We start from the raw sequence: 22,852 nt of genomic DNA on the forward strand, positions 1-22,852 counted from the left end.
CTTATGATGGCACTTTCTTCCTCTAATGCGTCATGAAATGGCACCCACAACTCCAGATTTGTTCGAGCTGAACTACTTTACAGTGGGGGGTGGCCGTCATTGTATTCATCTGAGAGGATGAGTGGAGGGGACACACGGAGGGTTTGGGGAGTTAAAGGTGAGGGTTTGGAAGTCTTCAGCACCTCTGGTTTCCCATGGCTATTTCCATTCTAGTTGCTGAGATTATACCTTTTTCTGGATCAACTCGCAAATTAGAGTTTCAAGAGCAATCATAACACAGAATCTGGTTGTATTGATCCACACGTTGTCTGTGTAAGTGCAGTTCAGGCTGCCGCTGAGCGGGCTGAGATGGCTGGCTGCAGTCCGAAGGCCTGCTGGTTCATAATTGTGTTCTTACTCTGCTTTGTTCCAGACGCCCTGGCCCAAAGCCTATCTCCTTGCTCTCATTGCACTTCCTTGAAGAGCTGCAAGAACTGGACACGCTTTAACCTATTCTCCTTGTTTCCAGACTATTCACTTCTTACTCCTTCTGCTTTGACGTGACTGTTCTCTTCAATGGTCAGTTACTGGCCCACTCACTTCCAGATACAAATTTCTAGGGTGAGATGAGAAAGCAATTCAAGGTGCTCTGGCAAAAGCTGGGGATTTATTATAAGCCTTTAGGGCAGGAAAGATAGCTAAGACTCATGAATACCAGGCAAGAAACCAAATTGTTGTTGGAAATTCAAGAAATTTTATCTTCTCTCTTGTATCTGCTATCATTTCGTGTCTGCCTTGTTCTTTCTTGACCGTTTTGTTTGTTTGTTTGTTTTTGTTTTTTTTTCCTAGACTGGCTTTCTTCTTCTCTCAAGTCCCTCCAATAGTCTAGGGATAGCTGCTCATGGTTTCCAGTTTAAGATGGGGATCCATGAAAAGACCGACTTTCTTCCTCTCAGTCCTGAAGGGGAGCAGAATATTTCACTCAAGCCAAAAGGATTATTTTGAGCTGAAGGCAACTAAGAGGCAGATAGAAGAAAAGCTTGTATCCTCCCCCATTTGCCTAAAAAGCAGGACTTGAGTTTACAAAGGTGTCCCACTCTACCAGACAGGATAATGGTTACTCCCCCGGGGACAACTTTAGACCCTCATCAATAGAGAAGGCGCACTGATTTAAATGTGCATATCCAGGGGCTCCTGGGTGGCTCAATGGGTTAAAGCCTCTGCCTTCAGCTCAGGTCATGATCCCAGGGTCCTGGGATCGAGCCTCGCATCGGGCTCTCTGTTCAGCAGGGAACCTGCTTCCCCTCCTCTCTCTCTGCCTGCCTCTCTGCCTACTTGTGATCTGTCTCTCTGTCAAATAAATAAATTTAAAAAAAAATGTGCATATCCAATCCCACTGCCCCTCGCTGGCCTTCCCCCACCTCTTTGTCTTCAGCTGAAGATGTGATCTAAACCATAATTCTAAGTCATCCCTTTGAATCACTCATTTTCCCCTGAGTATCTCCCATTTATACATGAGGTACACATGTTAATAAACTTCCATTAGTTTTCTCTTGTCAACCCATCTTTTTATTTTTTTTAAAGAATTTATTTATTTATTTGACACACAGAGAGACAGCGAGAGAGAGAGAGAGAGAGAGAGAGAGAGAGAGAGAGGGAACACAAGCACAGGTGGAGGGAGAGGGGGAAGCAGGCCTCCCACAGAGCAGGGAGCCCGAGGTGGGGCTCGATCCCAGGACCCTGGGATCATGACCTGAGTGGAAGGTAGACGCTTAATGACTGAGCCACCCAGGCATCCCTCAATCTGTCTTTTACTACAGAGATCTCAGCCAAGACCTCAGAACGTTACAAGGAAAATTATTTTTCCTCCCTTACAAACTTAAACCCCTAGGATAAAGCTCCTCTAACTTTTCCAGTTAATCTTGAGGTGTATTATTATTTAATTTGTACATCATGTTAAACTTGTTTTTAAAAGGCTTATTTTAGAAAATCAATGTAAAAAAAAAACCAAAACAGTAAATTTAATATTCTGTTCTAGAACAAACCCCAAACTCGTAACACATAAACTTCATATCCTTAGTTTTGAAAATGTAAATTAGATGTCAATATCCTTGTACTCAAGAACCACAAAGACCAGGGAACAGTATTATCTTACAGAGGAAGGGAAAAGCTTCCTCAAATTGTTCTTTAACCTCTGAAGACCCACTGCTGTTTGGGAACAAAGGAACAAAAACTTAGGAGTCTGCGAGACTTCCCTCAAATCTGCTCTGAGAATTTTGAAAAGGACACTAGCTTTTTAACTTCTCAGAGGACCACACTTTTGAAGGGTCTTGATCAACAGTAGACAATACTTGATTTTTTCCACCCTGATGAAGACAAGAGAGACCAAAGCCTTCTTAAGTGATCCTGTACTCAGGCACTCTGCACGGAGCCTTATGGAAATATTTGTTGGGTGAATAATGAAGCCACAACCAATGGCTTATATTTGGACACACCATAGTTCCTGATATTTACATGGCCCTATTCCAAGACCTTTCACCATTTCATGGGATGAGGTACGGTAGGTAGGGAATTGGGTTTTATTGTTCTGTATTTCAGAAGAGGAAACAGAAACTCCTTTTTGCTACAGGAGTAATAAAATATCAGGAAGAACATAAATGGTAACTTTGGCTTCCCTGTTTTTTAATAAATACATGGCTTTATTACAATAATCATCAAAACTCTGGTTCTCTGGGAAGACGCCCATTTTTGGTGGTACGCTGTACTGTATGAGACGTGTTCTCCTGTGTCGTTGTAGATGACACTGGACCGTATTTATTTTAGAAATAGAATGTTTCACAAGGAGGTTGCAATAGTCCCATGTAATTTATTGAAAAGCTAGCAGTTAACTACATCTGCTCTTAAAAACGAAAAATATTTTTCAGAACTATGCAGACAAAGGCGAAGTTTCAAACCATTTGTCTCACTGTCGCCAAATCCCATGAAGAAACTTCTTGCATTTCAGACTAGTAACTGAAACTCCACGGCCAAGGCTGCGCGCACCACCCTTGGAGGGAGGGCCCGGAAGCCGAAACCATCTGTCACTCACCACGCCAGGGAGCTGCTAGGTAGGCGGGAGTGGTGCCTTGTTCTACCATTCACAAAGGCACCCAGGTTATAGTGCGTAACTATATATACACACTATATAGTGTATATAGTGTATAGTGGCTCCCTGCTCATGGCTTAACCCTCAGCATTAGACACAAAAGGGATGGGGGACCTCCTCTCTGCTCCTCATGGTCTCTATTCCCTCCTCCCGGACATGCTTCGTCTCCAAGTGCCAAGTGTGCTATACTTAGGGCCATTTGTCATTACTAGTTCACAGATGTTTTTCATTTCTCTTTTTCTGGAATGACTTTCCTTCTTTTTCTCTGAAAGAGGATGTTTACAACAGGATGGGCATTAAGAATGATGGGTGGTAGGGGAAGGGGTTTAGGGGCACTGCTCCCTATAGAAACCCCCAGGGCAAGTTCTAGAATTCTGGGTGACATTGTGATCAATCCTTTGGCCTTCGGTTAAATTGTCTGGATCCTGCAGAATATCTTCAGCTGAAAGTACTTCCAACGGGTGCTAAAAATACATTGCAGTTTATTTTCCTCAGTAGGGAGCATATGTGTTCCCACTTGACCTGGAAACACAAAAAGAGCCAATGTTAAATTGAATGTTGCCCATTCCAAGATAAATTTGTTTTCTGTAGCGCAGGGGAAAGAAAAAACAACAGACATATTGGTGCAATTTTGCCTTTGCTCTCTGGGGGAGTCAGGGTCTTGAACACATTTTTTAAAAATGCTCTGTTGGTAGTTAAGTGACCACTCAGCCTTCTTAGCCAATGCTGATATAAACCGGCTTGCATTCAAATCAGATGGTGAGTCCAAAGATGGGTAAAACTTCAATTTTCTTTTATGTAAACAAAAGATGTCAGATTCTTTGTACCTAACCATGGCTTGATAATTTAGTTTTTTTACTATTTTCATTTTTTAAAAATGCTTAATGCTCTTCCTAAAAGACAGATTCTGAAATGTCTTCTATTTGAAGTATAGGTTTTACGGACACTTGTATTAAATCCTTTCTCTCCAAATAGACAAACATATCAAACACAACTTATCTAGAAATGGCAGAGAAGTTCTCTTTACTGCTGGACCATTTAACAACAGATGTTAAACCTATCTCTTGTAGTTTGGAGATACTGTTTGTTTTGAGCTTTCTGTTGTCCAGTATGACATTCTTCAATATTGTAAGAACAAAGTTCAATTTCTCCAGCTGGTACCACTTCTCTATAGCTAAAAATACACAGTCTGCTGACAATGAACAAGACCCATTCCCCTCCCAAGAAATAGCACAGTGATTAAAACATGAGCTTTGGACCCTGCCTCCTTTGGAGTCTGGATTGTACCACTCAAGGGTTCTGTCTTCATTTTTCTCCATCTCTAAAATGAAGAGAAAAATGGAGCCCACTCTTCAAGGCTATTGTGAAGATCAAATGAAATCTTGCACAAAAAGCTTACGGCACAGTGCCTGAGCACACAGACAACCTTTAATGCACATTAGCTACCGATACGGGTGATTCATCTTCGATCTCTTGGTTAGTCGTGCCCATTAGTGAAGACATGACATGACTTCCAAGCTTCTCTGTGGCTAAACTGTCCTATGCCAATACTCCAGGCTTTATTTCTAATCCTCTTCTTCAGGATGAGCCTAAAACCTTCTTTGCCTCTCTGCTTTTCCCTTGATTTCCTCCACTTCTGTCTCCAACAAAACCAAGTGAAGAAGAAGATAGCTTGATTAAAATCGTGGAGGTGAAATTTTCTCTTACTTACCTTTATCCACGCACCAAGGAGCATTTTGTTGTTACTGGTTTTTTAAAGCAAAACATGAGCTGGATCTAAAATTATGAGGAAGGGCAATGTGGGAAGCCCTTCGCTCTTTTTATGATAAGGGCAGCAAATACCAGCCTCTCCAGACTTCAAGGAGAGAGCTAAGCAAATGTTGTAACCCACTTCTCTAGGTCTCATTTGCACTGAAGTCTTAAGGGATAGCCAAAGTTCCTTTCAAGACTAGATGGATAGTTTCCATACTCCAAAGTTAGTTAGAACCTCAAGCTTGTGACTGTCCTCTCTGATAAGTTAGTGAGCATTTATTTACTAAGTAAATCAGAACTATTTTGAAAGTCTGAAGCAGTTGAAGCAAGTAAAATGCTGCGTTTCTGGGAAGCTGTGCTTTTTGAACTCCTGAACGGTAAAGAGAAGGCAGGAAAACGGGCTCTCTTGGAAGACCAAGTAGGTTAACTAATTGTGCTGGCTCCCTGGGATTGGCCTGGATTTAGGTGGGGAATGTCTCCCACCCTGGGAAACCCCTCAGTCTTAGGCACACTGGAACATTTGGTCACCCTCAAATAAAGACTCGACTAAGCTGCGATCGATAAAATTAAAATTCAGTGAAAGAGGGTACTTACGTGACTTTCCAAATTAAGCATTTTTAATATAAATAGGATAGTATAAATATAAACAGGAAAAGCATAATGACTAAATATTTTCATAAGAAGTTGTCCGTAGCTCCGCAAGTCCTAGTAGGCTTGTCCTCGTAGTTGCCGTAGGGGTTCATTTCATAGCACTTACTCTTAACTGCAAACTTAATTCCTACTAGGGAATAATCACCCTTTAGAAGGCTCTTTTTGAAAACCCCAAACTTAACGTGACACCAAATATCCCATGGGCCAAGAAGGGACAAAGTTTCCAAAGGGAGTTGCACACCGTGTTTCACCATGGGAGGTCAAGGAAGGAGAAAGGGTGAGTTCACCTTTACGGAGCAATGCTGCTGGTGCAGTGGGGCTGGAAGCCAGATTATGGGGTCCAAGGAGGGAACCAGTGGAGAGGAGCCTGACCACTGGCTCCAGACCACTTATATAAGATATATGACAGGGCAAAGAAGTAAAGCAATGAGGCAATAGCTAGGGGGTTAGCAAGGTCAAGAGAAAAACCTGTCAAGATGGAGGAAAGTTGAGTATGTTGAAGACACAGTGAAAGAAACCAGAGCTTACCTGGAGTTTATTTCTAGGCTTAGCAGGGGTAAGAGTAGGGTACCACTGTCCCCAGGGCCACTTAGGCCATTATTGGCAGATATTTAAGTAGAAGACTCTTGCTTGAGTGCCCAGGATCCTCTCCTCTAATCAGCCACCTCTTTAAGGCCTGGCTTAAGACATAGCCTCCTCAAGTGTGCTTTCCCATTCCCCAAGGTGACTGAAATGACCGGTACCCAAGCAGGGTCTACACATAAGCCCATCTGCATGGAATGTTATTACAATCATGGCAGCCCTGAAAATGAAAACAACCTCAGAGTAAGAAAAATAGGGTCAATGAAAAGATTTGCACAGTTTATAGATGAGGTCCATGACATTAAATATTGAAGGCAAAAATTTTTGAATAATCAGGATCTGTCTTTTCTAAACAGAGATGATTGCTTTTTGCTTTTAGGAAAACCCTAACCTGCAGGGCCATCCCTAACTTTTGCAGGGCCTGGGGCAAGAGAATAAATGGAGGTCCATATAATATATGCCTAAATATCTAAATATGTTACAGTAGGCTCACAACAGTGGCCCACCCACGCCCCCTCTCATCCTAACCTGGGTTCCATCCAGCACAGGGAGGAGACTGCGGCATGCAGGGTTGGCCTGGGGATGTACATACACATCAGCAATTCCTGAGTGACTGTGAAAGACTGTCCCCACTTTCCCCAGCAGGCATGAGGCTGTTTGTACCAGGAATTTAGGGCCCTTCACACCAGGTGTATTCTAGAAGGTTGAGGGGGCATGTCCATCATTCTCCTTGGCCCACCAGGAACTTTTCCACAAGGGGCGGGTGGGGGTGGCAAGAGGAAGAGAAGATGTAGCAAGGTTGGATGCCCAGGGCAGGAATTTTCTTGCCTGGATTTTAGAGCCATACTGGACACAATTTATTTTCCTGGAGTTTTATTTAATCTCCTGATTTGACTTTCTAGAGCCTCACACAGAGCTCTTTCTGAAGACCCTGTGATCATAACTGGAGCTGAAATTCAAGAACTGGTTATTGGATGCTCAACTGACTGAAACACCAAGACGCCCCTGGAAGGATAATTTTCTGATAGCTTCTATCTATCTAGATATCTATTTAACAGAGAGACACAGCGAGAGAGGGAACACAGAGGGAGTGAGAGAGGGAGAAGCATGAGAGAGGGAGTAGCAGGCCTCCTGCTGAGCAGGGAACCCGATTCAGGGCTTTATCCCAGGACCCTGGGATCATTACCTAAGCCGAAGGCAGACGCTTAACGACTGAGCCACCCAGGCGCTCCTTCCAATAGCTTGCTTCTAAAGTGGACCAGTTCAGCATAGTCATTTAGATCTAATCCAAACCACTTTAGGGTTTCAGTTTAGCCACTGAAAGGGGGGTAGGGAGCTGATGCCTTCTCCAATCTCTTTCCTCAGGCTGAGGTTCACATTTGGGTTGGAAGGAGCTAACGGTGGAGAATTTAGGGTCTGACTTAATACTACGAAGGTGAGGTCCTCGAAGGAATAAGCCACATGGGGAGTTAGTACACCTGGGTCTGTCCTTCACCTGGCTGGCCGATTGAGAAGTCACTTAGGTGGGGCCTGTTTACTCTGCAAAATTAAAAGTTCGGCATGGGTAATCTAGAACTTTTCTTGGGGTGGGAGCCTGGGGGAATCCTTGAGCAATTTGATCTCCTTCAGGACACAGCTCAACTCTTCCTGTCAACTACCCACATTTCACCTGTGGTGCGGGAGCTGCTGGGACCAGCCTGGCCCCAGGAGCATTCTCCAGTTAGGAGGTGTAGGACCAAAGCTGGCTAACCGTGCCCGGGGCAGATTTCCAGACCAAGACGTCCAGTAGCTCTCTTTGAAGAGACAAACTCTTTCTACTAAAATAACTGGACCAAATATGGGTCCCTGGAGGAGAACAACCTCATGTGAAGGGAGAGCAAACAGTGCTGGGTGGTGCATTCATCCAATCACATCTAGTCTCGTGTCTCGGAAAGCTCTCTTCATTATTAACCAACTTAGAATCAGTGATGGAGGTGACATCCAGACACCTCATAGGTTTCCAGGTTCCGGTAAATTCTGAAGAAATTATTTATTTAGTGTAGATGTGATCTGAAGGAAACGTCCTCACAGAGGAAAAATAAACCTTAAAATTGAGCGCCCTTTTCTAGAACGAACAGTAACAGAACTGTGCACTGGGGATATGGGACTTGTTTCAGGGCGGTGTTGTGGGGATACATAGGCTAGCCCACATCGAAAAGGCCTTGCACGGCCTGCCCCCCACCCCTATCCCCCACAGTGAAGCCAGCAAGAAGCCTGCTCAAAGCCTTCCCCAGGGGAGCTGAGAACGTCTGTCTCAGCCGGTCTGGCACGAAATAGGGCCTCAATAAATATTTACCAGATGAATGAATGGTTGCCTGCTTTAGTCCTTTTGTTTGGTCACACTCGGGGTCTGTGCTCCTCCAGTGGAAGCCAGGCCCCTCGGTTCTGCCCGTTCCATTTCGGTGCGGACGCAGGGTCCGTGGAACGAGAAGGGCTGTGAAGGGCGAGGAAGGGAAGCCCCCGGATCCGACACGGGAGGGAAGAGAAAGACACGCTCAGAGGCAGAGGGCCGACAAAGAGCCCGATGCAGGCGAGCCCCCCCGGGACCACGCCGAAGCTCCGCGCAGCAGCCCGCCCCGGCTCCCCGCGCGCGTCCCGCCCGACGCGGTCCAAGGTCCCGCGCCCGCCCCCGCCCCCGGCGCCCTCAGCCCCGCAGCCGGCGCTCGCCGGCCGCTCGCCAGCCGCTCCCGCCCCCGGGGCGGTGCCGGGAACACGCGGCGCCTCCGCCGGTCACGTGGGGGCCGCTCCGCCGGGCGGCGCTGCCGCTTCCCGATCGCGCCCTCCCAGCGCCGGGGACGCGGCGCCCGCGCTCCCGCCCGAGCCCGGGGAAGCGGAGACAAGGAGGCGCCGCCGCCCCCTCCTCCCCGGCTGCGCCCCGGCCCTGCGCCCGCAACATGCCGGCCGCCGAGCCGAGCGCCGCCCTCCTCCCGGGGCTCACGGAGGCGACGAGGCTGCCGGCCGCGGGGCCGCGGCGGCGAGGGTAGCGGGGCCGGAGTGGGCACCGAGGCGCCGCCGCGAGGCGGGGAGAGCGGGAGGAGGAGCCGCAGGCATCCTCCGCGGCGCGGCGGGCGGCGGCCCTGCTGCTGCCCCGGCGCGCCCATGGCCCGGGAGCAAGGAGAATGCGAGCTGCACCGCCCGCCGGCCGCCGCCGCCGCCGCCTCCCCCCGCGCCGCGCGCCCGGCGCCCCCCGGAGCTGCTCGCGTCGCCGCCGCCCCCCAGCTGCGGGCGCCCGGCCGCTGGCTGCGCTAGGACCCCCGGCCGCCGCTCGCCAAGGGCCGGTGCGGAGAGAGGAGCGAGAGGGCCCGGGAGCCTGGCGCCCGGCCGGGCGCAGCGCGGCATGTAGCTGCGGGCGCCCGCGTGAGGCTGCCGGCCCGGGGCCCCTGCCATGGCTGCGAAGGACAGCGGGAACCTGAAGACGGTGAGGCTGTGGCGGGACGCCGCCCTGCGCGCCAGGAAGCTGCGGAGCAACCTGCGCCAGCTCACCCTCAGCGCGGCCGGGGGCTGCCCGGGGGCGGGCGCCGAGCAGCTCGACTCTCCCGACGCCCCCCAGCTCGTGCTGCCGGCCAACATCGGGGACATTGAGGTGCTGAACCTGGGCAACAACGGCCTGGAGGAGGTGCCCGACGGGCTGGGCTCGGCGCTGGGCAGCCTGCGCGTCCTGGTGCTGCGCAGAAACCGCTTCGTCCGGCTGCCCCCGGCCGTGGCCGAGCTGGGCCACCACCTCACCGAGCTGGACGTGAGCCACAACCGGCTGACCGCCCTGGGCGCGGAGGTGGTGAGCGCCCTGCGGGAGCTGCGCAAGCTCAACCTCAGCCACAACCAGCTGCCCGCCCTGCCCGCCCAGCTGGGGGCCCTGGCCCACCTGGAGGAGCTGGACGTCAGCTTCAACCGGCTGGCGCACCTGCCCGACTCCCTCTCCTGCCTCTTGCGCCTGCGCACCCTCGACGTGGACCACAACCAGCTCACGGCTTTTCCCCGGCAGCTGCTGCAGCTGGCGGCCCTGGAGGAGCTGGACGTGTCCAGCAACCGGCTGCGGGGCCTACCTGAGGATATCAGTGCCCTGCGCGCCCTCAAGATCCTCTGGCTGAGTGGGGCCGAGCTTGGCACCCTGCCCAGCGGCTTCTGCGAGCTGGCCGGCCTCGAGAGCCTCATGCTCGACAACAACGGGCTGCACGCTCTGCCCGCCCAGTTCAGCCGCTTGCAGCGGCTCAAAATGCTCAACCTCTCCTCCAACCTCTTCGAGGAGTTCCCTGCCGCGCTGCTGCCCCTGGCTGGGCTGGAGGAGCTCTACCTGAGCCGCAACCAGCTCACCGCCGTGCCGTCGCTCATCTCGGGCCTGGGCCGGCTTCTCACCCTCTGGCTGGATCATAACCGGATCCGCTACCTGCCCGACTCCATCGTGGAACTGACGGGTCTGGAGGAGCTGGTGCTGCAAGGGAACCAGATCGCCGTGCTGCCGGACAACTTCGGCCAGCTCTCCCGGGTGGGCCTGTGGAAGATCAAGGACAACCCGCTGATCCAGCCCCCCTACGAGGTCTGCATGAAGGGGATCCCCTACATCGCAGCCTACCAGAAGGAGCTGGCGCACTCCCAACCTGCCGTGCAGCCCCGCCTCAAGCTGCTCCTGATGGGCCACAAGGCCGCGGGGAAGACCTTGCTCCGTCACTGCCTCACCGAGGACAGAGTGGAGGGAAACCAGGGAGGAGGGGACAAGGAAAAGAGCTACCCCCCTGCAGCTCCTGTGAGCAAAGGCATCGAGGTGACCAGCTGGACTGCGGATGCTTCCCGGGGGCTGCGGTTCATTGTGTATGACTTAGCGGGGGATGAAAGCTACGAGGTGATCCAGCCCTTCTTCCTCTCCCCCGGAGCCCTCTACGTGCTAGTGGTGAACCTGGCCACCTATGAGCCCCGCCACTTTCCCGCCACCGTGGGTTCCTTCTTGCATCGGGTCGGGGCCCGGGTTCCCCATGCCGTGGTGTGCATCGTGGGCACGCACGCAGACTTGTGTGGGGAGCGGGAGCTGGAGGAGAAGTGCCTGGACATTCACCGCCAGATCGCTCTGCAGGAGAAGCACGACGCGGAGGGGCTGAGCCGGTTGGCCCAGGTGGTGGACGAGGCCCTGGCCCGGGACTTTGAGCTGCGCTCCGCCAGCCCCCACGCCGCCTACTACGGGGTTTCAGACAAGAACCTCCGGCGGCGCAAGGCCCATTTTCAGTACCTGCTCAACCACCGGCTGCAGATCCTGTCCCCGGTGTTGCCCGTCAGCTGCAGAGACCCTCGCCAGTTAAGGCGTCTTCGGGACAAGCTGCTCTCCGTAGCTGAGCACAGGGAGATCTTCCCCAATTTACACAGAGTACTGCCTCGGTCCTGGCAGGTGCTGGAGGAACTGCATTTCCAGCCGCCCCAGGCACAGCGGCTGTGGCTCAGCTGGTGGGACTCGGCCCGCCTGGGCCTGCAGGCTGGTCTGACCGAGGACCGGCTGCAGAGTGCCCTTTCGTACCTGCACGAGAGCGGCAAGCTGCTCTACTTCGAGGACAGCCCAGCCCTCAAGGAGCACGTCTTCCACAACCTCACCCGCCTCATCGACATCCTCAATGTCTTTTTCCAGAGGGATCCTTCCTTGCTCCTGCACAAGCTGCTCCTCGGCACCAGCGGCGAGGGCGAAGGCGAGGGCGACAGCTCCCCGCTGATGGCGACGCCCACCCCGGGCCAGGAACTTTTGCGGGCCACGCAGCTCCATCATTACGTGGAGGGCTTTCTGCTTCACGGGCTCTTGCCAGCCCATGTCATTCGGTTGCTGCTGAAGCCGCACGTCCAGGCCCAGCAGGACTTGCAGCTGCTGTTGGAGCTGCTGGAGAAGATGGGGCTCTGTTACTGCCTCAATAAGCCCAAAGGCAAGCCTCTGAACGGGTCCACGGCCTGGTACAAGTTCCCGTGCTATGTGCAGAACGAGGTGCCCCACGCAGAGGCCTGGATTAACGGGACCAACCTGGCCGGGCAGTCTTTCGTGGCCGAGCAGTTGCAGATTGAATACAGTTTCCCCTTTACCTTTCCACCCGGCCTGTTCGCGCGCTACAGCGTCCAGATCAACAGCCACGTGGTGCACAGATCCGACGGGAAACTTCAGATCTTTGCGTATCGGGGGAAGGTTCCGGTGGTGGTCAGTTACAGACCGGCCAAGGGGCTCCTGCAGCCAGACACTCTGTCCATTGCCAGCCACGCGTCATTACCAAACATATGGACGGCATGGCAAGCCATAACCCCCTTGGTAGAGGAACTGAATGTCCTGCTTCAGGAATGGCCTGGACTGCACTATACCGTGCACATTCTCTGTTCTAAGTGCCTTAAGAGAGGGTCGCCCAATCCACACGCTTTCCCAGGTAAGTGCAGGGAGGGACGTGGCTCTCTGTGGCAGTGGTTTAAGATTTTTTTTTTTTTTTGGAAGGTTCTTGTGTTTCATTTATTTGATTATTTGTTTAACCTCACAGGTTCCCTGGGAAAGTTCTTCAGGGTAAATTCAAGGCGGGTGAGGGGATAAGCAAAAGACAGTACATACGTGAGCGAGATGAAATAGTCCCCAGTATCACACTCTCGTAATAGAAAGACCCAGACTTCAAAAGTGGTTTCCGGTCCCACTTTTGGATTTTGGATCCCCTTTTCCCCGTTGAGCCAACCTTTCATGGAACGAATTTCAGCTGGTTGGACAGAAGATGAGTCGTGTCTGACATGAGCCTCACGCCGAGCCCTGAGGTACTGTGCCTCTTAGACACGTCTCCAAGGGGGGCTCTCGGCTTGAGATGTCATTGTCACCATCTTTTGTTTGGATTCAGTGTGATCATAACGTAAAGATGATTGTTCATTTTTCTTAGGAAATTCTAGAGAAGAATGTATTGTAATCAGGGTGAATGATGGATTAGGAAGGACCAGAATTTCAGTCTGAAACGCGTGACTAAGTGCTAAGATCACTGTTACCCAGCACACTGGCAGGCAGGGAGGATGGATTACTGAAATCTCTGAGGGGAGTTTTCTGGGTATTTCCTGCCAATTTCGTGCTTTATAGAGGTCTAAAGGTTTGCTTTTTTGCTAAGTGGTAGAGAGTGGAGCTCTTTGGTAATATTTGGTCGGAGATGGAAGGGACAAAAGGCTGACAAGGGTTGTGCGTGTGTGCATGTGTGTGTGTGTGTGTGTGTGTGTGTGTGTGTTTTCCTTTTTCTCTTTTGGGGAATGTTTTGCAACAGACTTTTTTTTGGTTTTACTTTCTTAAATCATTATAGGTGAGTGGAAGAACTCCAGGACTTGTGGTCTGGGATTTTCTGAGCTTGGTTAATTGATATCCTGAGTCTTTAGTTGGGAATGTGTCCATTTTTCACATTGGAGCATTCTTTAAACAACTCTGATTTTGCGGGTACAGGCATCGTTAACAGCATTCCAAGTGACCTGAGGACAAGCCCGCATGATAGTATCATAGCCAGTTTCTTCCCTCAGTTCCCACCCCCAGGGAGCGGAGCCGTGCTGAAACGCAAGACTGCAGGCCACTCAGATCTTTGTCCTTGTCTGAATGCAACTCGTAATAGTATCAGGAAGCAACTGGACACCCGCATTTCCAAGGGTAACATCTTCCTGTTGCCCTAGATCTAGACGGGGTTTAATTCTCCAGCTTGAAAAAAGCCACCTTATTCAGTTACCAGTCCATTGAGCTGTCCTTTGTGAGTGATTATCTGGTGTCTTGTCATTGTCCCTGACACGGTAGACTCTTTAGTCTGTCTTATATTTTCCTTTGTACCTTACTCTCGAAAGCAAATACTTCTTTATTGTGTTACTAGATTGAATAAAGTGGTGAAGAGTTACATAGTCACGGAGTTGCTTAGTGAAGGAGCTACCTAAAGCTGATTCCCCTAATCTAAAGGTGGAGCATTAATAAATCTGCTATTATCAACAAAGGGAAAGACCCAGATTATGGGACAAGTGAAGATCTGTGTAGGGGAATTCCAGGAACTTTGAGGAGTAAACCATGAGGCCAGATTCCCCCCCCGCCCCCAAACTCATCTCTTTATTTTTCATTTTTATCAGTCACGAGTTCCACCAACAAGCATGTGCCATGCTATGGACCCTGAGAGCCCATTATCTTGCTATTGTTTTGCCTGTTTGCCTTTCAAAGGAGGCACACCTGGTTTGCAATCTAGGCTATAAGAAAAGATGAGTTTCTCAATGTAAAAAACAAATAAATGGTTGGACATTATTGAATTATCTCGTCTATTGAGTAAGAATAAGTCATTAGGTGTTTTGGTAACAAAGATTGTGCGTTTCTGTCTTATTTGTGGTCGGAGAACTAAGTTGTCTTTTTTTTTTGCTTTGTTGAGGATTATATTTCTCTGAAAAGTAGCAAAGGGCACAGAGTAGTGGGAAAAAGGTGATTATGGTACATTCATGACATTGAGAAGACAGGGAGGTAGCTGTATGGTGACAGATGTTAACTAGACTTAGCATGGCAATCATTTTGTGATATACACAGATCTTTATGTTATTTATCTGAAACTAATATTATATGCTAAATACACCTCAATTTTAAAAAATGAGTAACAGAAGATAGGAAAAGACACATTTTCCTCTTTCAGGTTTTTCTGTAACAGTCATCATTTGATAGTATTTATCACAATTCTGAACGACTTGGGAAGAGCTAAAATAATAAACTAGAAGGCAACGTACAAACAGAATTACAATGTTGAGTGTTCCGTTAGTTAGGGCATCCCTTTGAAAATATGTTTGAGTCCCTAGGTCATTAAAATATTTCTTCAGTCAGCAGAAACCTTTGAATCAATGGGTAGACTTTTTGTCTTTTTAAGAGGTCATTTTGTACTTGGGGACATTGAAACAATTTGTTACTTAGTTTTACATTCAATTAAAGTATCAAGTTCCTTTGTAAACTATTTTTTTAAAGATTTTATTTATTTATTTGAGAGAGAGAGAGATCACATGCGCACAGGGGGAGGGACAGAGGAAAAGGGGCAAGTGGACTCCCTGATGAGCAGAGAGCCCAACGCCAGACTCCATCCCAGGACCCTGAGGTCATGACCTGAGCTGAAGTCCAATGCTGAACTGACTGAGCCACCCAGGTCCCCCTCCCCTGTAAACTCAATAATTTTAGATATGATGGCATGAAATCGAAAGAGAATGTTTTGTGGACCATTTATTTTGTGTGTGTGTGGCAATTTTAAGTTATTATTTTTTGTAAAGATTTTATTTATTTATTTGAGAGAGAGGGAGAATGAGAGAGAGAGAGCATGAGAAGGGGGAGAGTCAGAGGGAGAAGCAGACTCCCCGCCGAGCAAGGAGCCCAACGTGGGTCTCAATCCAGGACTCTAGGATCATGACCTGAGCCGAAGGCAGTCGCCCAACCAACTGAGTCACCCAGGCGCCCCAAGTTATTAGTTTTTAAAATAGGTGCTTTTTCATAGAAATGACTTGAGCAGACAACTGTCAGAGAAATTTGAGAGCCATTAAAATACAGTTTACTGGGGGAAAAAATTCATTTATTTTTTTCCAGTGGTGAAAAAGTGGATTTTTAACTTTTTCAACTTTAAGACATTAAAATAAGAAGAAGTAGTGAATTACCATCTCCCTTGATTTTATACAGAAGAAATGTAAAGTTACATTACTATCTTTTTTTTTTAAGAGACTCTTTTTTTTTTTTAAAAGATTTTATTTATTTATTTGATAGACAGAGATTACAAGTAGGCAGAGGCAGGCAAAGAGAGAGAGGAGGAAGGAGGTTCCCCGCTGAGCAGAGAGCCCGATGTGGGGTTCAATCCCAGAATCCTGAGACCATGACCTGAGCCGAAGGCAGAGGCTTCAACCTACTGAGCCACCCCAGGTGCCCCTACATTACTATCTTTTAAAGGTGTTTTAGGGGGTGGGAGAGTGAAGGGCCTGATTGGTCCTGTTCAGTGTTGAAAGGACACTATCCTTTCTGACCTGAGCTGCGCTCATGCATTTGGCCTAGAGAGACAGAATGCTGGATTTCTCTTTCCTGATTTCGGTTTACAATGTGATGTTTTGGAAACTCCTCAGCCAACGACCACTCAGTTTTAAAAGTTCTAGTGAGGGGCGCCTTCGGCTCAGGTCATGATCCCAGGGTCCTGGGATCGAGCCCCTGAGTCAGGCTCCCTGCTCAGCGGGGAGTCGGCTTCTCCCTCTCCCTCTGCCCCTCCTACCCTACTCTTGCTCTCTCTTGTCTCTCAAATAAATAGGTAAGTAAATAAATAAATAAATAATCTTAAAAAAAATTGAAGTTCTAGTGAAAAAGATCTCCTCATGTTGTTAGAGAGATGACCTACTTATCTCGAAAGGGTCGTGTGACAGAGATGCTTTTGGAAACTCGGAAGAGGTTAGAGTGTCGGTGTGTGTTTGCCTGCTTTCTCCAGGTACGGACCTCCTGTCAGCTTCTGCCAGCCAGGTGTCCTCCTCGGTACTTGGTAGAGTAAGTTTCTTTCAGTGGCATATTTATTTCTGCTTTTGTTCTTTTCTGCCAATACGGCATCTAGAGCAGGAGAGCTGAATGAATACCCCTGAGGTTGCATGATGTGCGGTATACTGAGTCCGATGTGGAAGCTAGGATATAGGTCCTAACAAGACGCCTGTCCTTTGAAAATTCCATTCAAGGGGTAGAATGGAGGAGTGTGTGTGGTTTTTTTTTTAAAAGATTTTATTTGTTTATTTGACAGAGAGAGAGATCATAAGTAGGCAGAGAGGCAGGCAGAGAGAGAGGAGGAAGCAGGCTCCCCACGGAGCAGAGAGCCTGGTGCAGGGCTCGATCCCAGGACCCCGGGATCATGACCTGAGCCGAAGGCAGAGGCTTTAACCCACTGAGCCACCCAGGCGCCCCGAGGAGGTGTGTTTTTAAATTGGAAGAGTGGGTCTTAGTGAGTTGAACTTGGCTTGCGTGTGATTTTTCACTAAATATCCTACTCTCCGAATCTTTAAAGGTCATTTTTAGGAATAATTAGGAAAAGCCACCCAAAGCAGAAGACAGATAATTAGCATACGGTCGCCGTTATATTTCCTTCACTCAGTGACTCGGAGCCTTTCTCCGTCTCCTGAGTGCCTTTCGCCCTTGTTCCATTTCTTGTACACTGTATACCTCTGAGGCATTCAGCATCCTTGCCTCGCTCTGCTGGGGTTTCTGGATGTCACACTATCTCTTTGATTAGGTTGTTCGCTAGCTTCCTCGGAGCAGGAGGCCTGCCTGAGGCTTTGTGGCTTTTGTAAGAGCTCAGATGTTTGCTGAATGATTGTTTGGTCTTTTGTGAGAAATACCTTTTTTTTTCCTTTGTTATTCACATACTCTGTCAAATTCCCAGGTGGCCTAGGAGTGATCATCTCGCTTTGTCCTGTGTCCCAACTTCCCTCTTCCACCCCCCAAATGTCCCTCTGGTGTGCCCATTGTGTGTGTATTACTGGTCTTTCCCTTGAATGGGCCCTTCATCTTGACCACTGAAGCAAAGGAGAATTCTTGCCTTGTTACAGCTCAGTTTTAGAGTTACTGGAATTTGAGCATGACCTAGTTGTTTGGATTGAATTAGTCATTGTTTTTAATTTCACAAAGGTTATTAAGTATCTTTTTTGGTTTAGCTTTATTAACACGGATGCCTCTTGGCTTTTATTTTGTGAACAGTCCTCTTTGAACTCTCGCGGGCTTTGTTTCATATAAAAATCAAAACCTTAATCATGCACTGGGAGAAAGAACTACAGTGCAAAATAGAATTTAAAGACTTGAAAAGCCTTTGGAGTATTTAAATTATTTTAAGTATTAGGTGCCTCTTCTTTAAACTCGCACATAGAATCTCAAGCCCATCTCTGCACAAGGAGTTTAGAATTTCCTTCAAGAAAGTAGTTCCTAGGGGCTCCTGGGTGGCTCAGTGGGTTAAAGCCTCTGCCTTCGGCTCAGGTCATGATCTCGGGGTCCTGGGATCGAGCCCCGCATCGGTCTCTCCGCTCCGTGGAGAACCTGCTTCCTCCTCTCTCTCTGCCTGCCTCTCTGCCTGCTTGTGATCTCTCTCTGTCAAATAAATAAATAAATAATCTTAAAAAAAAAAAAAGAAAGTAGTTCCTATTCGTCAGTCAGTGTTTCTGATCCCTGCTCACCTTATCCCCAATAAACCTCACTTGTTCTTGTTCTTAATCACTTACTTCACTTTACCACCTAAAATGTTGTTTGGGGGATTGAGGAAAAGTGGTTTTCTGTGTCTCAGAAGAAGTAAGGTGGGGGCTGGGCCTTCTGCTCTACAATATAGGAGAGGGGTACAGGCTGCTATTGGGGTGAACATTTCTGGATGCTTTCTCCATTCACCCATGAACTTGCTTCTCTCCATGGGAGCCTGGTTTTTTTGTTGTTGTTTTTTTTGGGGGGAGGGTGCTTTGTTAGATGAAGGACATGGTCATCCATTGTGGACGGTCCTTTTTAAAAAAAAAAAAAAATGGCCAGGGCAGGTGCCGACCTTCTCTCTTGCGCTCACTCTCCTGCAGCCCTGTACTCCTGTGCCCTGGGGTGGAGAGAAGTGTTCTTTGTGTTTCCCAGCGTGGAAAGGAAAGGGCACTGGGTCGGGTCTGCTTGGGGCAGGCCCCACCAGCTTTCTGCTCTCCCTGGTTCAGCCGCTCTGATCACAAAACCAGGGGCTGGGTGGCCATTAGACTTACAGTCCTCTGGGGGCTGGCTACCTTTGCATTAGTGGGTTAGGAGGATGGGGCCCCCTTTTGGCCCGCATTCCCCAGTTCTGCTCTAGCATTAAAGCCCTCTGATCCCCCATTGGCTTCTCATGTCTGCACAGCTGTAGCACCCAGAGTGATCCACAGGTATCTGAGACCACCCCAGAGCACGTGTGGTGACATTTTCCACAAAGACTGTCCCATATAAGGTATGGCGGTATGACTGTGGTTACATCCTTCCTCCTGACGCTCCGTGTGATGGCCCAGCTCTCCCGGACAGTGGCTGGCACAGGGCTGAGAAGCTTGGATGGGGGAAGGGGGTGGGCTCGGTAGAGATTGGTTATTTTTAAAGAACTCAAGAAATTCTAATGTTTCTTAATTGATTCCTTGGCAAAGAGCTTTTTTGGGTTGTTTTATAAGGTTCTTTACCTTAAAGTGTGTATTTTAAGGTGAACGTATGTAATTTGCTCATGTGATTTTCCTGGTACCTCTATTCCTGCCTCCTGTATAGGTCTCCTAGCTCCGACAGACACGGGCTGGGGTGGGCAAAGGAGCAGCTGGCTGGGAGGTCAAGGTGAATGAAGGGGCAGGAGCGGCTGTCCGGAAGCCGTCTTCCCCCTGATCTCACATTTGCTCTCCTCCGGGAGTCAGTCAGTGAGCTCTGCCACCGCCCTGCGGCCCCCCACTGCTCCATAGCTTTCTCCCAACCCTCCCTTGACTCTGTCCCCCAAAGAGGCCGAGTGTGGGTGAGGAGAGTGAAGGGGCGCTGGAGGTGGTCCCGGGGAGAGGCTCTCCCCGGTTTGTACCAGCTGTACTGTCTCCCCCATGCTGTGGCTTTCCAGAAGCTCCGCACGGAGTTGGGGTTGCGGGTTGGAGCTCACGGAAGCCGGGAGGAGTTGCAGGCTGTCACGAATGCCGACGCGTGTCCTGCGTGTGCCCTAGGTGACGGAGAACGGCCCCCCGACGCCACGGCCAGCCGGCCTGACTTCTTTGCCGAGAGGCAGGAGGAACATGTTTTCGTTATTTTTATTTTTGGCCCTGGAGGCCTGAAGACATTTTCTCATTTTTCCTTTCTCAGCGCGACCTCTTAGCCGACCCCTCTGGCGCTTGGTTTCTTAAGGAGTGAATTAGTGAAAAGCCATCAACAGACTTTTTTTTCTCTTTAGCCTGGTCATTTAGAGAAGGCGCAGAACACGGGTCGAGGAGGAGGGCGGGAGTCGGGGAGAAGGAGCGAGAGGGAGGGCCCGGGACACCGCAGCGCACTGGCCGTGGCTTCCAGAGGGCCTGGTGGGCCTGGAGGCTGTTCACTCCCTTCAGGAAGGAACTGCTTGCCCTAGACAGCAGCAGCCCCGGGCACCCGGGCTGTTCCAGCTCTTTCCGTTGCTTTTGCAGCTCTGCGCACAAGGGCGCTTGGGAGAAGCACAAGGAGGAGAGGAAGGCTGGGGTCGTCAGATCGCTCTTCGGAGGTTCTTGTTTCATGTGGGTCATTCTGCCTTTTGAGTGGCGTGGCTTACTGCTCCTTTCTCCTCCTCTAACTCCTCCTCCTTTTTTATTTTTTAATTTTTAAAATTATTTAATTAATTATTTATTTTTTTAAGAGAGAGCGCACAAAGAGGGTGAGAGGCAGACAGAGGGAGAAGTAGATTCCCTGCTGAGCAAGGAGCCGGACGTGGGACTCGATCCGCGGACCCCGGGATCACGACCCGAGCTGAAGGCAGCTGCTTAACCACCTGAGCCACCCAGACGTCCCAATTATTGATTTATTTATTTATTAATCAATTTATTTGTCACAGAGAGGGGGAAAGAGAGAGAGAGCCCACAAGCTGGGGGAGTGGCAGGCTGAGGGAGAACCAGACTCCCCACTGAGCAGGGAGCCCTATGATGTCATGTGGGACTTGATTGCAGGACTCCGGGATCATGACCAGAGCCGAAGGAAGACGCTTAACCCACTGAGCTGCCCAGGTGCCTCTAAGTAAACAATTCCATGGCATTAAGTGCACTCATTGTCAGGGCCCCCACACCTCAAGTCAAGTGTGTCTTGAGGCGAGGAGCAGGGGAGGCTGCTGGCTTCCTTTCTGGGGCCAATGGACTGGAAAAGTCTCTCACCAGGCTCTTTGTGGCGACTTTCCTTCTGAAGCATGACTTGAGAAGAATAGGGCTTTTTATGCTGGGCCTTGAGATGCCATGTTGTTGAACATCTTTTAACATGGCTGCACTGAGAATCCCCTTACTTGGTGTCGATGAGAGGATAGAGAGAAGCTCATGGGCCTTCCGGTCTGTTCTGTGGCATTTGTGATTTAATGGGAGGGCTGACTGTGAAGAACAGATAGAAGAGAAGCACGTATAAGTACTGTGTAATCACTTGTCTTCTTCTGTGCAGTGCTGTTTTTCTTCTCTCTTTTTTTTTTTTAAGATTTTATTTTTATTTATTTGACAGACAGAGATCACAAGTAGGCAGAGAGGCAGGCAGAGAGAGGAAGGGAAGCAGGCTCCCTGCTGAGCAGAAAGCCCAATTCGGGGCTCAATCCCAGGACCCTGGGATCATGACCTGAGCCCAAGGCAGAGGCTTTAACCCACTGAGCCACCCAGGTGCCCCTCCTTTTTTTTTTTTTTTTTAAATTTTATTTATTTATTTGAAAGAGAGAGCAGAGAGACATGAGTAGAGGGAAGGGGCAGAGGGAAAGGGAGAAGCAGACTCCCTGCTGAGCTGGGAGCCTGATGCAGGGATCAATCCCAGGATCCTGGGATCATGACCTGAGCCAAAGGCAGACACTTAACCAACGGAGCCACCCAGGTGGCCTGCAGTGCTGTTTTCCTACAAAAATGTTGAGTAGAGCTCTGGAACGATTGACAAGACCATAGGCAGGAGAGTTAAGGGGATGGACTTGCATTGAAACAAAATTAGGTTATTACCAGATTAGACAGACAAGTGTACCATAAGTTTATTAGCCGGATTCTGTCATTAATCACTGGAATGCCTGCTGTATGCAGAAGTCTGTACTGAACTAGGAGTTGGAGGAGAATAAAATAAAAAAAGATATATGGTCTAGGGAGCTGAATTGGGATTTTGGTTGATTTAATTTTTGATTTTTATATATAGGGAATCTGACTACATATGGAGAAATTCATTTGCAGGTTTGAATCATTACTCAAAAAGAAAACCTGGCTTTTGATTTTTCCTGAAAAAAAAAAAAATGTGATTGTACTGAGAAAAGTCAGCTACCACTTTGAATTGCTTGATGTAGAGGAGTAGGTGGAAAGTGGTGCCCAAGCCATTCTCTTCCGTTGATTTTCAGTCTGGATCATTTGTTTGCAAGAAATCTCAGGCAGATCTTGGAGAGAGTTCTTGAAGAAAATGCACTGGAGGTGAGGCTTTCTAAAAACTTTGAAAACAAATCCGCTTTTCTGAGGAGGAAAGTGCCTTCTGCTCAGGAGCCTTTCTGTTTCTTAGAACCCTTTATGGGTTTGCTTCCTCCTGAGAGGGATTGAAGTGATCAGTCATTTCCGACACCAAAGATTTATGAACACCATGTCCAAAGACAGTACAAATTAAATTGGATGCTGTTGTAATAAAAAATATATGGCTGCTGCTTACAGGTTTCTTTGTTGGAAGCTTTGCGGAGGTGGCATTCTGTTCTTAGCATGTTAAATGTTGAGAGAATTAAAGAGTTAATTTTCTTAGATCCTCCCCACCCTGAAAATGAGGAGTTTGTCTTAGTACAGCATCACAGTAGTCATGAATTCGAGTGTCCCAGAACAAGCCTCTTTCTTGACTTTCTTTTTTTTTCTTCCTTTTTTTTTGAAGAGTTTAAAAAAAAAGTAATAGGGAGAGAAAATAATAAAATCAGGGGAAAAAAAGGTATTTTCCCACAAACTGTTGTTTGACTTAGCAACTTTTTTGTTGTTTCAGTACGATTTTTATTTTTCATGCCATAAAGGCTGTGATTGTATTAATCATCACACCAGGCTTTCTAAGGGTGTAGGCTTGGGAAGACTCTGGGA

The 22,852-nt window shown here is 48.8% G+C and overlaps 1 protein-coding gene across 2 annotated transcripts in view; it reads left to right on the plus strand.

Moving 5' to 3' along the window:
- The first annotated feature begins 9,408 nt into the window (after window positions 1–9,408).
- MFHAS1 (multifunctional ROCO family signaling regulator 1) overlaps window positions 9,409–22,852 on the plus strand; it is a 95,254-nt gene continuing 81,810 nt past the window's right edge. For both annotated transcript variants that reach the window (XR_013966383.1, XM_080796112.1), the window contains exon 1: window positions 9,409–12,528. Coding sequence is in view for 1 of the 2 variants with exons in the window: in XM_080796112.1 (XP_080652238.1) it covers window positions 9,534–12,528 (2,995 nt within the window). In the remaining variant the exon portion in view is untranslated. The remainder of the gene's footprint in view (window positions 12,529–22,852) is intronic.

The sequence above is a fragment of the Martes martes genome, assembly GCF_963455335.1.
Source record: "Martes martes genome assembly, chromosome: 2".
NCBI classification, from domain to species: domain Eukaryota; kingdom Metazoa; phylum Chordata; class Mammalia; order Carnivora; family Mustelidae; genus Martes; species Martes martes.